Below are 17,040 nucleotides of genomic sequence, written 5' to 3'. Positions count from 1 at the left end.
AACGCCCTGCAGATGCTTCAGATGGTCTAGAAACGTGTCAGAGTAGACAACAATGTCATCGAAGTAATTCGTGACGTTCTGCAAACGGTGTTTTGCCAATACGAATTTGACAGCCCATTCGAAGGTGGCCGGAGCATTCCGAAGGCCAAAAGGCATGACGAGCCACTCGTAGTGACCGGTACGTGTAACAAACGCCGTTTTCGGAATGTCATCAGGGTGAATCTTCACGTGCCAGTAACCTGACGTTATGTCTAATGTCGAGAAGTACGTAGATTTCCCCAGAGAATCAAGAACGTCATCGATGCGAGGGATGGGGTGATAATCAGGCACCATCAATTCGTTCAGCTAGCGGTAGTCGATGCAGAAGCGCGTGCGTCCTTCCCTTTTTTTCTCTGCCAGAAGTGCTGGCGCAGCGTATGGGGAGGTAGATAGTCGTATGCTACCTTGCTTGAGAAGCTCATTGATCTGTCTGTCCATTTCAACGCTGCCAGTTTCTGAGCATCGATAGGGAGCTCTACGAATGGGAGCATTGTTGTTGAGATGAATGCGATGCATCTCGCCGTTGATGCACCCAATGTCTGTCTGTGACGGAAAAAATGTCATCGTACTTGTGGATTAGCTGCTTCAATGCCAACTGTTGAGTTTTATTTAGATGTAGTACATCACAAACTTCAACACCTTGCAAAGACGCACCCTTGTTAACCGTGGTTTGGTTTTGTGTACGAGAATGGAGGATGTCTTTCCCTCGGTGTAGAGTCATAGTGTCAAGGTCCAGCGACAAGTTAAAGAGGCAAGCACTATCCAAGCTAAGAAGTAAGTTGCTCTTCATGCCTTGTAGAACATGAGCCTGAATTTCTCTTGTTACTTTTCGTATCTGTACCTTTAGATTAACGCGACCCAAAGTTTTGGTAGATGATGTGACTTGTTGAACTGAGATGCATGAATTCCTCATTATTTGCAGGCGAAGTGCCTTCAGCACTGCTTCGTTGATACAGGTAATCGTAGCTCCGGTATCAAGTGTAGCGCTGACAGGGTACCCGTTAATGAGGGCATCAAACTGAATTACATGAACTCTGGGTCGCCCTCCTCGTTTCCCTGGTTGGTGGAGAGGGCGGAAATGCTTGCGCGTCGTGGGCATTCATTATGCCAGTGCATCTGTCGAGGTAATCCATCCATCGCGCAGTGTTTGCACTCACGCACGGGTGTTCGTACCGGGGAATTACATGGACGCTGACTAGTTCTGTCACTTGTTACGTTAATCTGTGTATTCCGAGCTGGTGGAAAGCGATGTAACTTCATTCTCTGCATGGTTTACTCTATACGAAGTGCAGCTGTAAGCCATGCCTCTGGTGTAGACGAGGTAAGCCCAGCAAGCGCCATCTCCATATGCGCAAGAAGGCCATCGATGAGCCGTGATATAAGGTGCGTGTCCTTTAGGTCGGCGAGGCGTCCGAGAGACATTTTTTCATTATAGTATTCCTTCAAGCTCTGGCCTGTTCGCAACCGGCAATGAATGAATTGGCGAAAAGGATCCGCGACGCCGCTCGTAAAGCGTCCCTTCATGCGTTCACATAAGCTCTCCCAAGACGCGTCTGTGTGGAAAACCTCGGTGAGAAACCATCGGAAAGCCTCACCTTCAAGGTAATCGGAGAAGTAGCACAGCTTGTCTCACTCCGTCCATGCTGCGGCCGCAGTCCTCACCTCAAAGAGTCGGAGCCACTTGTCAAAGGGGACGTCCGTAGATGTTCCCGAGTACTTCGGGATGTTGATAACTTTCTTGGATGTGCCCATGATGAAGGGCACGGTAGATCCTGTCGACTAGTGTGACACAGGAGGCGTGATAGCTGTACGATGAACCATTTATTTGTCTTCGTCTTCCTCCTTATCTACCATTCCACCACATCGTTCTCGTGTGGTTTGTCATATATATATATATATATATATATATATATATATATATATATATATATATATATATATATATATATATATATATATATATATATAACAGCGTCAGATGGTGATTTAGCTTTATCGGCGGTAATACGGAAGTCTTAGGTTTGGTCCGTATATACGATGAGCACGCTATCTGCCAGTCCCCTGTCATCTCCCTTCACCTGATAACTTCTTCATCTAAATCGAGCACAATCATTTCACTAAGCATCTGTTGGATACGAAAGGCAGAGCCGTTAAGGTTACGTTATTCGCAATGCGAAAGGCGAAAGTATGCAAGACTCCTCAAGTCACTGACAGCCTGCCTCTGCGGACCAATATTTAACATGAGAGAGGGGGAGAGAGAGATGTTCCCCTATCTCCTCATTTTCCCGCTCATAATTTAACACTCTTCACTAAACTAGAGCAATTTATATATAGTGTAATCACCAAACTTCAAAGGCATCCTTATCAAAATGTACGCTAATTACGAACGTTTAGTTTAGTGCAATTAGAACGAAGGCGGACCTCATAACGTGACAGGGGGTAAGGTAACTAGAGAATTACATCACTGTATTTCAGTTATGTATATTTTCTGGTTGACTAGCATTCCTCTCATTGGGAGCTGAACATTAATTATTTCAGGAGTATACTCAACTAATCACAATGAACCGATTCAGTGAAACTTGGTATTTCTCAGAGTTTTTCACTTTTCGTTTTTTGCGTCAAATGATAGGCCATGTCGCTGAGTGTGTATCAACTGGTGAGTATGAATGCACCCTGAAATAATAATTACAGCATGATATTAAAAGCTAGTTTTGGTTCCCACTTATCTTTGACATCAGTACATGGTGTGAGCAACACCACGAGGTGATGATATGCGCACACGCAATTTTTCGGGACGTAACCTCGTCCGCACCTCGCCTTTTCGATCGTCTGCTTCGTCTGCTGCGCGCCGCAAGTATGGCAACTGTGGCGGTAGAGGGGCACAATGTTGAAATGGCATCCCTTTTAAGACAATCCGAAGTCGGTAAGCAACTGCATGTTGCCTGTGTACGTGTCCGAAGCGAACTGCAGTGAACAGAGTAAACTCCGCTTGATTGGCATCCACTCTCCACCTGAGCCTCGGCGCACAAAGTCGACTCCCGCTTGTCTCAGGGCCGTATCGAACGGGAAGCGGTGGAACTTGCACCAAGTGTCTCCCGTTACACTATTGCTCAGGATTTCACAGGGCAACGTATTGGCAACATGACGACAAATTCAAGATCAAATGATTTCTTTGCTCTCTGATGATAAACGTATACCTTGTATTCGCGTGAACGTACACTGTTCCAAACTCCGCTAGCTCGCTTCACAGGTACGCTGGATGACAGCGACCACACGGCGCGATTAGAAGATAGAGAAGGTGATGCGCAAGCTGCGATATTTTCTGTTTTGGTGCTTGACGTCATCACAACTAGCGGCCTGACGTCAAGTTAGTGTCGATGTCAGCAGGTGCACCGCGGGAAAATTGACTTTAATATCGAAATAAAATATCAGCATTTGCTGAGCGTTACACTTGCTCAGATCCATCTCTGTATACAGGAGATTTGTATGGCAGAGTAAGCTCACCCCCGAAAAAAAAAATGTGCCGACACTCTTTTCAAAGCTGCTGGTCAACTGCAAATGTAGGACGATTACAAGGACTTACGTGGTGGTAGCGGCTATGACCGCTCGCTCCGTGTGAGCTGAAGGACACCAGGGGCTGCAGTCCGTACGTGACCGCCAAGCGGACCGTGGTCTCCAGAGGGTCCGCGCTGCTCGAGTTCGCCATCTTGCCACACACGGGCGCTGGCTGTAGCCCGTGTTGGACGAGGAATGCCCACAGGTCGGCACTTTCGGACCGGTTCTCGGTGACGAGTGACACGCATGCGCAGAAGAGCGCCGTCACCTTCTGCAGTGCTGTCTGGTTGCGGCGGGGCACCGGCGCAGCCCGCAGAATCCACGTCAAGTTCAACATGTGCTGCTGCCTCATCTGCGCCATTTATGTCACAAGCAGGGGCGGATAAATAATTTTTCCGCAGGGGGTAGCTTGGGGGCATTCAATCAGGTACCCAGAGCTGAGTATGGGGCACCAACGCCTAAAAATTCAAAATTAAGGGGGGAGTCAGGACATTATGACACACCGTATGAATTTGTCCGCGTGTTCCGGAGTCTACCCGACGCGTCCCCGCTGACGTGGGTTGCCGAGACGTCAGGGTTACGTCGGACCCGTATTCCTGTGGTAGCGTGGCGCAACTTCGGGTGGAGTAAACGAACGCTGACAAGATGGGGAATCGAAAAAAAATAAACAGGCTTACTGGCAATATTTACAGCATAGAGGTAAGGAGTTCCGCAACCCACGAGCGTGGTGGATGAACCATCAAACCATGGTTCAGAGCGACATTCAGCACTTTGCAGCGTCATTTTAAGCCCTGTCGGGCTCCTCTTCCTTGCTTGAAACACTAATCACACACATCACGCCACCCACTTTTGCATCAGCCAATAAATAACACAAGACTGCCGAATAGACATTGCATCTCCCGATGCAATGCTCTTCCGGCCAGTTTCACTGAGGAGAGGGGAAGTGACATCCTTCCCGGAACACGGTGGTGGTTGGGCTGCTGTTGTCGTCTTTCCTTGGAAGGGCAGCCAAGGAGAGGCTTTATTCGCTTAGACACGACCTGCGAGGTCAGTATGCTTCGCCGTCTCGCCGAACAAGCCATCAGGAGGAAATGCCCGTACAGGGATATTGGCTCACGACCAGTCAAAGTTTACCACATTCTCATCTATTTGTTGCTTCCCACTGCTGGAATTCTTGCGAGAAAAGAGCACTTAGGCTTCCGCACGTGAGAACGCCGCTCGGCCCTGCTTCTCATGGCCAGCATGGCGCACACGAACGAAGGCACAACAGTGGTCACAAACAAAGTTCTTCTATCATACTAGCTGCGATGCCATAATCTTTTACTGCCTGGTCTCCAGCCTGCTTCTTCCCTACCTTTGCATTAAAGTCTCCCATCATTATAGTATACTGTGTTTTTACCTTACTCATTGCCGATTCCACGTCTTCATAGAAGCTTTCAACTGAAGCGTCATCATGGCTGGATGTGGGTGCGTAAGCCTGTTCCACCTTCATCTTGTATCTTTTATTCAGTTTAATTACGATACCTACCACCCTTTCATTAATTCCATAGTATTCCTCTATGTTGCCAGCTATGTTTCTGTGAATTAGGAGCCCCACTCCCAGTTCTCTTCTTTCAGCCAAGTCCCTATAGCAAAGGACGTGCCCATTCTGTAGCACCGTCCTCATCTGTTCTCCTAACCTAACTGAGCCCTATTATATCCCATTCAACACCCTATAGCTCCTCGAATAGTACAACTAGACTTCCCTCACTAGATAAGGTTCTAGCGGTAAACATTCGCAAGTTCAGGTACCAAAGGCGGCCTGTCCGGATCCAGACATTCTTAGCACCCTCTGCTGCGTTGCAGATCTGACCACCGCCGTGGTCAATTGCTTCGCAGCTGCTGGGAACTGAGGGCCGTGAGTTATTTGACGTATGCATGTGGGAGGTAGTGGCCAGATACTGCACCAGGATGGCCAATCCTTCTCTGGTGAGGGAGTGCGTTCCTGGTGGTGGTTACCGGTGAGGCCCCACCCCAGGCCTCTTAATGCAGTTCCGTCACCACACGGATTTTTTTTATCCGGTGGGGAACTGCGCGGCACCGGGATATGAACCACGGACCTTTTGCATGCGAGGCGGATGCTCTAACCACTACACCATCGAAGCATATATATAGTAGGAGATTATGGCATCGGTACTAGAAACGCTAGAGGAGAGCTACTAGTAGAATTCGCAGAACGCAATAATTTACGGATTTTGAATACCTTCTACCGAAAACGAAAAAACCGCAAGTGGACATGGAGGAGCCCTAATGGCGAAAATAAGAACGAAATAGGCTTCATAATGAGTGCACACCCAGGCATCGTGCAGGATGTGGAAGTGGTTGGCAAGGTACGATGCAGTGACCATAGAATGTTACGGTCTCGAATTGGCCTAGACTTGAAGAAGGAATGACAGAAACTGATACGCAAGAAGCCAATCAATGAGCTAGCACTGAGAGGGAAAGTACAGGAATTAAGAGTATCGCTTCAGAACTGGTACTCGGCTCTAAGTGAGGAAACCAATCTTAGCGTAGATACAATGAATGATAATCTGACGAGTATCATTACGGAGTGTGCAGTGGAAGTTGGAGGCAGGGTAGTTAGACAGGACACTGGCAAGCTTTCCCAGGAAACAAAGAATCTCATTCAGAAGCGTCAAATTATGAAAGTCTCAAGTACAACAGATAAAATAGAACTGGCAGAGCCTTCCAAGTTGATTAATAGGCGTAACGTATGCGATGTAAGAAGGTATAACATGGAGAGAATTGAACACGCTCTGAAAAACGGAGGAAGCGTCAAAGCAGTGAAGAGAAAACTTAGGATAGGCAGAAATCAATGTATGCACTAAGGGACAAAGAAGGCAAAATAACTACCAATATGGATAGGATAGTTAAAATGGCGGAAGAGTTTTACAGAGATCTAGAACTAGCGGTAACCCAGATGAAACTCCACCAGCAATAATAGAAGAAGTCAGAAAAGCTTTGGAGAGCATGGAAAGAGGCAAAGCTGCTGGTGATGATGATCAGGTTACATCAGATCTGCTGAAAGATGGAGGACAGATTGTGTTAGAAAAACTAGCCACCCTGTTTACGAGGTGTCTCCTGACTGGAAGAGTACCAGAGTTTTGGAAAAACGCTAACATTATCTTAATACATAAGAAAGGAGATGACAAGGACTTGAAGAATTACAGGCCGGTCAGCTTGCTTCCTGTAGTATACAAGCTATTTACAAAGGTAATTGCTAACAGAGTAAAGAAAACATTAGAATTCAATCAACCAAAGGAACAAGCAGGATTTCGAACAGGCTACTCAACAATCGACCACATTCATACTATCAATCAGGTAATAGAGAAATGCTCAGAACATAACCAACCACTATACATAGCCTTCATAGATTACGAGAAGGCGTTTGATTCAGTAGAAATATCAGCCATCATGCACACACTGCGGATACAGGGCTTCGATGAAGTGTATATAAACGTCCTGGAAGAAATCTACAGGGGATCAACGGCTACCATAGTGCTTCGTAAAGAAAGCAACAGAAAACCAATCAAGAAGGGTGTAAGGCAGGGGGACCCAATCTCCCCAATGGTATTTACTGCGTGCTAACACGAGGTTTTCAGAAGCCTGGAATGGGAACAGTTAGAGATAAGAGTTAATGGAGAGTACTTTAGTAACCTGCGCTTCGCCGATGACTTGCACCTGAGTCACTGAGTAACTCAGGGGACGAATTGCAACTCATGATTACGGAGTTAGACAAGGAGAGCAGAAAGGTGGGTCTCAAAATTAATCCGCAGAAAACGAAAGTAATGTACAACAACCTCGGAAAAGAGCAGCGTTTCGAGATAGGTAATAGTGCACTCCAAGTTGTAGAAGGCTATGTCTACTTAGGGCAGGTAATAACCGCAGAGCCGAACCACGAGATTGAAGTAACTAGAACAATAAGAATGGGATGGAGTACATTTGGCAGGCACTCTCAAATTATGACAGGTAGATTGCCACTATCCCTCAAGAGGAAGGTATATAACAGCTGTATCTTGCCGGTCGGTACTTAGCTACGGAGCAGAAACCTGGAGACTTACAAAGAGGGTTCAGCTTAAATTGAGGACGACGCAGCGAACAATGGAAAGAAAAATGGTAGGTGTAACCTTAAGAGACAAGAAGAGAGAAGAGTGGATTAGGGAACAAACGGGGGTTAAGGATTTAATAGTTGAAATCAAGAAGAGGAAAAGGACATGGGGGCACGACACCGGTTCCGGAATGGAGCGCTTACCCTGTCTGCTCTTACAGGCTTTCCTGCTGATTTCTACTCCAGACGTGCTGCCTGATGCCGCCTTTCTGTGCGGCGTCACTTCATGCTCCGTGGAAATACCAGTGCATTTGACGCTACCGCCAGGAGTGGATAATCATCAGTTCCTACACCAGTAACCATGGTCATCGACTACGATAATCAACGCCACTATCTTCGGGGGAGGCACCGCATATAAGCATTTTCCCGGAGAGGCTTGCTTGGGGCACGACACCGGTTCCGGAATGGAGCGCTTACCCTGTCTGCTCTTACAGGCTTTCCTGCTGATTTCTACTCCAGACGTGCTGCCTGATGCCGCCTTTCTGTGCGGCGTCACTTCATGCTCCGTGGAAATACCAGTGCATTTGACGCTACCGCCAGGAGTGGATAATCATCAGTTCCTACACCAGCAACCATGGTCATCGACTACGATAATCAACGCCACTATCTTCGGGGGAGGCACCGCATATAAGCATTTTCCCGGAGAGGCTTGCTTGGGGCACGACACCGGTTCCGGAATGGAGCGCTTATCCTGTCTGCTCTTACAGGTTAGTTATTTAGACCGCTCTTGCTGTCCCCGCAGCAGCAATCGTTGCTTTCTTATGGTGTCGTGCCCAAGTGAACTGTTCCTTATGTTTGAACGCTGTAAGAATTGGTTTCGCATGTATACCAATAGCCTGCTTTTATTGCTATCCGGTGACGTTGAATCTAATCCCGGTCCTAACACAAACGAAGTTCTAACTACCGTCCTGGCCACTGTCCAGAGGATAGATTCCAGACAAGAAGAAATACTGAATGATCTGCGCGCCCTGAAACTTTGGCAGACATCTGTTGATGACGAACTAAAGCAGATATCCTCCCGGATGCATGCCGTGGAGGTGGACGTTATGGCTTTAAAGCAAAATGATGGTTCATCGACTTCCTTGTCACAAACTTCCGGCGTCAACATATGCGAAAAAATAAAGGCTATTGAATCGCGATGTGAAGATGCCGAGAACAGGTTACGACGTTCTAACCTGCTTTTCTTTGGCCTACCTGACGAACCGTCTGAGTCCTGGTTCTCATCCGAACAGAAAGTTATTCAATTATGTTCGCAGCACCTGGGCATAACACTTCAATCCTCGCAAGTTGAAAGAGCCCACAGGCTTGGAAGATACAACTCTGATAAGTGCAGACCGATCATCACAAAGTTCGCTTTCTTTAAAGACAAGCACAGCATCATGGAAATGGGCCACAAACTGAAGGGCACGCTCCTTGCCATCCGTGAGGATTTTGCTCCTCAAACACGGTTTGCTAGGAAAAAGTTGTTAGAATTTGGAAAAGCTAAAAACGTGCCTTTCAAGCTTTCAGTTGATAAACTGCGAATCGATAACGTTACTTACGTGTACGACGCAATCAATGACAAAATAACACCTGCATCGCAATAGCTCGCGCGTAGGTCGGCTACGCACACACTTGCAAACAATTTCCTGCCACATGCTGATCCCATTCAGTACAAGAACTTCACTTTATCATACACCAACATACGCAGTATTATTTCAAAGCGTACTGAGTTGTGCTCTTATCTTGAAAACAGCAACTGCGATATCTTGCTGCTTACGGAAACTTGGCTAAACCCTAATATCTCAGATAGTGAAGTTTTGCTTGACTCACCTGATTTCCATATTTTCAGAAAAGATAGGATAGGTAGAGCTGGTGGGGGGGTACTTATTGCCATAAAAAGTCATATCACATCTTTTGTGATTGACATTCCGTCACGGTTGGAAATTGTTTGGGTGTGCTCCTCATCACATGCATCCAAAACAATTTTCGGAGTATGTTACAGGCCGCCAGATTGCTCGGAAAGTTTTGTTACAGATTTGCACGACAACTTGACAAATTTGCGCTCTAAGTTTCCTAAAGCTGACGTTTTCCTCTTGGGCGATTTCAACTACCCTGAAATTGACTGGTCCAATCTAACTTCCCTCTCACGCAATTCCAGAGAGTTCCTCGATCTAACCCTTGACTTCTCTTTTGTTCAATTAATTGACCAACCCACGCGCCAACACAACATTCTTGACCTGCTTCTATCGTCAGCTCCTGAAAAAGCTACATCAACCTTATATCTAGATGGTCTCAGTGACCACCGTCTCATTCAGGTATCTATTAGCTTACCTGCATCCAAGCCTTATGTCTCTCCAAGGCCAATACTTGATTATAAAAGAGGTGATTATCAATCCATAAATCAGAGTTTAGTTGACTTCTCTCACTCATTTATGGCCTCTTTCTTCAACCGCTCAGTCAACGAAAATTGGTGCCTTTATAAAGAAAAATTGTTGAGCCTGGTGCATGAACATATCCCTCGCTTGACAATTCGCGTAAATACATCTAAACCATGGTTTACCCGTACACTTCGCACCCTTCGAAATAAAAAGAAGCGCCTTTTCAGTAAGGCAAAGTTATTGCAATCTTCGGTAGCATGGGCGAAGCATCGTGATTCTGATAAGGTTTATTGTCATGCTGTGCGTCAGGCGAAACACAAGTTCTTTTCACATGACCTACAGTCACTTTTAAAAAACGACCCTAAGAAATTCTGGAAATCAATCGCCCCCACACGCTCTAACACTCGTATCACGATTTTGAACAGCGCCGGTGTTACGGTCTCTCCTGAATCTTGCCCAGTGGTGTTTAATAATTACTTCACTTCAGTTTTTACGAAAGAAAATTACACTAACATGCCTCTGCCACCTACATTTCAGTATCGTTTTATGGATCCTATAGAGATTAATCCTGCAGGTATCTCTTCCCTAATTACAAATCTCAAGACGTCCACATGTTCAGGTGTCGACGGCATAAACTCTAAAATCTTAAAGCATACCGTTGTTCCGTCTAGTACCATTCTCGGTCACATCTTTCAGCAATCGTTACAAACTGGCGAGATTCCATATGACTGGAAAATCGCTAAGGTCATTCCGGTCTTCAAATCCGGGGACAAATGCCTGCCAAGTAATTATCGTCCCATATCCTTAACGAGCATCCCATGTAAGCTACTTGAGCACATTATTTCTTCACATGTTGCATCACACTTAGAACAAAACCAATACTTTTTTAAAAATCAGCACGGCTTCCGCAAAGGACTTTCTTGTGATACACAGCTTATCGAATTCACGCATGAGATCTTTAACAATATGGATGAAAATTTACCAACAGACAGCATATTCATCGACTTTTCTAAGGCATTCGACCGCGTTGCACATTGTCGTTTAATAGCTAAAGTATCATCTCTGAACTTAGATTCACTTACAGTCTCTTGGATTAGGAACTTCCTGTGTTTTCGCAAACAGTGTACTGTAATTGATAACATGTCTTCCCCTCTCTCGGAGGTGACATCTGGTGTCCCTCAGGGGAGCGTTATTGGCCCTTTGTTATTTTTAATTTTTATCAATGATCTTCCCTCAGATATCACGTCATCAATTCGCCTCTTCGCGGACGACTGCATAATCTATCGCAAAATCACTTCACCATCAGATCATACAGCTCTGCAGCAAGACCTTGATCGTGTAACCACATGGTGCTCTGATTGGCAAATGTCATTAAACGTTGATAAGTGCAATCAAATGACCTTCACTCGAAAGCGCTCACTCTCAACATTTCAGTATTTCCTTGATGGTAGCCCTCTAAGACCTACTTCATCTTATAAGTATCTAGGCATCCATCTGGCATCGAACCTTTCTTGGGCCAGTCATATCAACAAGATTACTGCTGACGCGTCACGAACGCTTGGTTACCTAAAACGCAACCTTCGTGATGCACCTCCTACCACACGAAAGCTCGCTTACCAAACACTCGTGCGCCCTAAACTCGAATACGCTTCTTCTATATGGTCACCTGACCAAGATTATCTATCCCGAAGCCTGGAATCGGTTCAAAACCGCGCTGCTCGCTTTATCACCGGTAACTACAGCAGGCATTCTAGTGTAACTAAAATCAAGCAGTCGCTCTCTCTTTCCTCTCTCGCCTCCCGCAGAAACATTTCTCTTTTATGTCTGTTGCACAGAATCATCAACAGCAAGCACAGTTTTTCCTTGCCACTTCTCAAACCTCATCGATATTCCCGTCGTTTGCAGCATAACCTCAGTTTTCAGCGTCTATACGGGCACACTAACGCCTATAATTCATCTTCATTACCACGTGCCATTGTACTCTGGAACAATCTTCCTGAAAGTATAGCAAACGTGAAAGAAACCGAGATCTTTAGAGGCTTGCTTGAAAAACTGCCTCTTGAACTCTAGTTGTGTGCGCCTTACCTATTGTACTCCTGCTAGTTTCTGATTCTTAACGCGGTTGCCTCTAACACTGTAACGCTTCTTGTATTATATAGTTATGTAGTATCGTTTGGAATTGTATAACGTTATTGTTTGCTATTTTCTTTCATCTGTATCTTTTCTGCGCAGCCAAGTGCTTTTTGGCTTTTATAGAAAAATATTTCACAATTTTGTATTGCATACTTGCGTATTATCGTTCCGAATTATATAATGTTATTGTTTGCTGCTTCTTTCGTATCTTTTCTATTTTTACGCAGCCAGACTTTTGCATATGTATATATTTTCATCGCTCTTTGAAAATCAAAATGTACCCCCCCCTCACGCAATGTTCCCTCGTGGAACCCGTGAGGTACTTGTATAAATAAATAAATGGGCTGGGCATGCAGCGCGTAGACAGGATAACCGCTGGATAACCGCTGGGATAACTAACTGGATTCCCTGAGAAGGCAAGCGAGTTAGGGGGAGACAGAAGGTTAGGTGGGCAGATGAGAATAAGAAGTTTGCGGGTATAAATTGGCAGCAGCAAGCACGAATCGGGTTAACTGGCGGAACATGGGAGAGGTCTTTGTCTTGCAGTGGACGTAGTTAGGCTGTTGATGATGATGAGTAGCTGCTAAACTCGTCATTGGCCCAAAACGGCGTCAGTCCGCTGATCGTCGTTTCATCTGTTGACCAAAAAGGAAACTGATAAACGTTTCAGAAGCTAGGTACGACCTAGTCGATACAGCGACGTCATGAAAACGATAAGCGCCTGAAGATGGAAACAAGAAGATGACACACAGGGTGCTTATGTGTCGTCAAGTGGATCGTGCCTCCAGAGGCTCAACGCTGCTGAAGTTCGCCTTCTTGCAGCTCTGTGTTTTGTCTTCTAGTTCCATCCTCCGGGTGCCAAATGTTTTTATAATAACCGCTTGTGAGGACGCCAGTGCTGCGTTCGGCGTTTGGAAGCCTGCGAGGAGCACATGCAGGGCAGCGCCGCGGCAATTTCCTGATTAACGACAACGTAAATCAGCAAATTCTGTGGGATATGTTGAAAAGAATTGGCATAAGCGACGAAATTTTGAGAGAGGTATACTGTCTTAGTACAGTTTGCAGAGAGTGACAAGAAATATGTAGCAAATATAACGTTTATGGTGCTGAGACAGGGATGTCTTTTGTTCCAGCTGTTATTCATCATCTACATGGTGAGCATTGAAAAAGCGCCTGAACGCCACGACATTCATTTTAATCTGTAATACAAACAAGACCGCGTGAGTATTGCGCAGGAGCTTCCAGATTTATTTTATGCGAACTATATTGTCTTATTTCCGGATAACCGAGATGATATCGGCTGGCGGGTGTATGTGGAAAGGAAAGTGAAGCTGCTGGACCAGGATTTCATCATCATCATCAGCCTGACTACACCCACATCAGGCCAAAGGCATCTCCCACGATCCGCCAATAAAAGCGATCTTGTGCTTTTTGCTGTCACGCTATACCTGCGAGCTTTTTTTTAATTTCATCGGCCCCCTAACTTTCTCTCTCCCCTTTGTGCGTTTGCCATCTCCGGAGATTCGGTCAGTTAAATGGCCAGCGGTTATCCTGTCTGCGTGCGTGCCCGGCCCATTTCTTCTTCTTGATTTCAACTGTGATATAATTAATCCCGGTTTGTTCCCTGACCCACTCTGCCCTCTTCTTGCCTCTTAAGATTACACCATTCATTTTCCGTTTCAGTACGTCGTCCTGAATTTAACCTGAACCCTCTTTGTAAGCCTCCACGTTTGTGCGCCGTAACAAAAAGTGGACCGACGGTGGTCAATGGTCCCAGTGATAAGGTGCGGTCCACAGAGCCAAATGATACCGAGGTTAAGCGAATTCAACTACCACAGAGTTTAGAGGATGACAGATACATGAAGGTACAGGAAAAAACCTTGATTGCAAAGGGACAGAGGAATGCTGGAATAATTAAGTAAAAAGCGCAGTGAGGACACTATAGGTATTAGGTGCTTCAATCTTGGTGGAAAGGTGTAGTGGTACCGGGGATTTCTTTTGAGGACTCAGTAGTGTGCATGATGCTAGAGACGCAATCAGGAATGGATGTAAATCAAAGGTCTGTGGGACGCCTCACGCTGGGAGCTCATGGGACGACTACAAGTGAGGCTGTAAAGAGAAATATGGGATGGACAAGTTTTGAAACCAGAGCGTAATAAAATAAAGTTCGAAGAGAGGCTAAGAAATATAAAAGAGAGTAGATGGGCAGTGAAATTGTTCCGTTATTTGTATAGAAAGAATGTTGACACACCACGGAGAAAAATTAAATTTCGCAGCCGACCCACGAAGTGAAAGCTGATGATGGAGCGAAGCTAAGGTTCATAATGTCAGCGTTTAAGTCACCAACTATAGTACGAAGGATGGACGGATGCATGAATGTACAAAAGGACGCGCCGACATATGGGCGGGCGGGCGGACGGATGGACGTAGTAGGTCTATTTTAAAACCATACGCACACTATGAACGCTGTATGTATGGTATATGTAGCACCTCTGTGTCGGTCTGACGGGGACATACGACAACAGACATCGTGCGAGCCTAAGGAGCTCCACTCTTAGACTCACCATTAAGTATGCGGCTGTAGGCGATATAACAACAAAGAGCGCTAAGCGAAAAGTCAGAGAGGCGAAGAGGATATACTGGATGGCAATGGAGAAAAACCGACTCGGAGTAACTATCGAAAGGCCAAAAACAAAATAAGCACAGAAACTTTATGATCATTAAAGGGGAAGTGCATTACTGTATAAAGATACATCGGATTGCCTCGAAACGCGTATTTTTAAAACAAGATTTAGTAAAGAGGAAGAAGAATGCACATGCAATGGGGAAAATAAGAAAACGATGGAACATGTTCTGACAGAATGTCGAGATATACACCCAGGCGTAAGTTTGGGCACGAGTGTACGTAAAGCATTGAGTTTTAAGGTTAACAATGAAAAGCTGCATTCGAAATGCCCACAAACTATAAGTGGCACGTTGTTCAATTCAATAGCCGAGCCTCGACATCCCCCGCTCTCGTTGTTGTCTCTCGCAGCATGCCGCAGTCATCCCCTTCTTAATGAGCATCCCTATCGCTACACTCTGAGGCCACGTGATGAGCGCTACGCCAACGAACGGGAACGCCCCAACTAAGGTCAGCTTCAACGCTAAGGAGTATTGACATGAAAATTTTCAGTTGTCGTTTTCTTTTTGTGCCGAATAACAGACCCTGCCCTTAAGAGCGTAGACAATGTATTGCCAAGCGGGAGTACACCCTGAAAAAGTAATTACAATATGTTTTCAAAAGCTATAGTTTCGGTTCCCACTGTACCCTGACCTCACAAACAGGTATCAGCTATTTATTCCTCACGAGCTCAAGCAAGATATTGTAAGGTTTCCCTGGGTGCTTCACTGCGTGGTTCCATTAATGACACACAAGCGGCCAATTTGGAAGCTTAGTGCCCGACGTCATAACAACTAGCCATGGTGCTGCGCAAAGTCACCAAAATTCGTACTGTATCGAGACGACAAGTTTGTGTCCATGTTGGTAGGTGCGCCCCGGAAAAATTGACTTTAATATGAAAATAAAATATGCTAGGAGCTTTTCCTGAGCCTCGCACTTTCTCAGAGCCACCTCTGCATGCAGAAAATTTGTATGGCAGATTGAACACGAAAAATTGGGTCAGTACTTTTTTGAAATGAATTCTGTGGTCGCTATACGACGAACGCCACTGAGTGCTCTACGTGGTGCAACATACCTATTCCGATTACGCTAGTGTATATAAGATCACCACATCATGCCTTAAGTGTGGTTGGTAATCAGACTTTATAAGGGACGTAAGATTGTGCAATCGGTTCAGACAACTGACACATCCATACATGTGCCTGGTAGTTTCGAGGCATCTTCTGGGTGGTGAGACTAATCCGTTTGCAAACATTGCTTCGAACGTTGAGATTTTCCGACAAAAGCAAGCATCTTAAACGAGCAACGAAGACAAGTCTTGAGGCGATGATTCTAAAGTCTGTTTGATGAGTAAAGTCGTACTCATCAAACACAAATTCGCGCACGCTCTGAGCGAATAGCGTTGTTACATTCCGCCTCACCCCACTCTCAGTGGCGTACCGAAGCGTTGGCCCACCGGGCACGTATACTCCTACCGAAATTTGCTTCCAAACGCAGAAAACAAAGCGCAAAAAATGACACTCCCCCTACACTTACCTGCTAGGCCCCACTTCAGGACGCGCTACCACCGAAATTAATTTTAGCCAATGGCACTGCCTCTCCCCCTCTTTTTCCCTGTATACCTCTAAAGTGGTTTTTTAAATTTTGGCGTAAGAGAGCTTTGATCTTCGTCGGCCATTATAAATTGTTCTATCATGCCCGGCCTTCCGTCCCTTGTTTCAGAAGAGAGATAAGAGAAAAAAACTCACGATATATGTTTCAAAGGTTTTTTTAAACTGGTTCGCGCAATACTGATGACATGAAGAAGACGAAACTTTTCGCGAGGTGCGACGAATTTATAAATATGAGCATATGAATATCACCCGTGCTATTTAATGCTGCATATGTCCACACCCTTGCAGAATAAATTAGTACCTGAAGTACATAGAAGAATAGTTTCTATTAAACATAACTCCCCTAAACCTCAATTCTTTAACTGCTATGGTTTTACGTGCCTAAACCACGATATATTACTACGAGGTGCCGGGAAGGGAGTCTCCAGCAATAGTGAATACTTCCGGTTCCTTAACGCGCACACAAATCTAAGCACACATGCTTTTAGCATTTTGCGTCAATCACAAATGCGGCCGCGATTTGATCTCGTG

General features: G+C 45.5%; 1 protein-coding gene and 1 long non-coding RNA gene across 2 annotated transcripts in view; one reads left to right on the top strand and one right to left on the bottom strand.

Annotated features, from left to right (window-relative positions):
* Positions 1-3,955, bottom strand: part of LOC119172945 (neprilysin) — a 91,910-nt gene extending 87,955 nt beyond the window's left edge. The window contains exon 1 of the mRNA XM_037424085.2: positions 3,623-3,955. Coding sequence (XP_037279982.2) covers positions 3,623-3,955 — 333 coding nt within the window. The remainder of the gene's footprint in view (positions 1-3,622) is intronic.
* Positions 3,956-7,247: 3,292 nt separating this feature from the next.
* Positions 7,248-17,040, top strand: part of LOC142814677 (uncharacterized) — a 15,932-nt gene continuing 6,139 nt past the window's right edge. Inside the window, exon 1 of the long non-coding RNA XR_012895021.1 lies at positions 7,248-8,448. This is a non-coding gene — a long non-coding RNA (uncharacterized LOC142814677). The remainder of the gene's footprint in view (positions 8,449-17,040) is intronic.

This window comes from Rhipicephalus microplus, chromosome 4 (assembly GCF_043290135.1).
Source record: "Rhipicephalus microplus isolate Deutch F79 chromosome 4, USDA_Rmic, whole genome shotgun sequence".
NCBI lineage: Eukaryota > Metazoa > Arthropoda > Arachnida > Ixodida > Ixodidae > Rhipicephalus > Rhipicephalus microplus.
The sequence above is the reverse complement of the archived record's forward strand: the minus strand, read 5'-3'. Positions and strand labels throughout refer to the sequence as shown.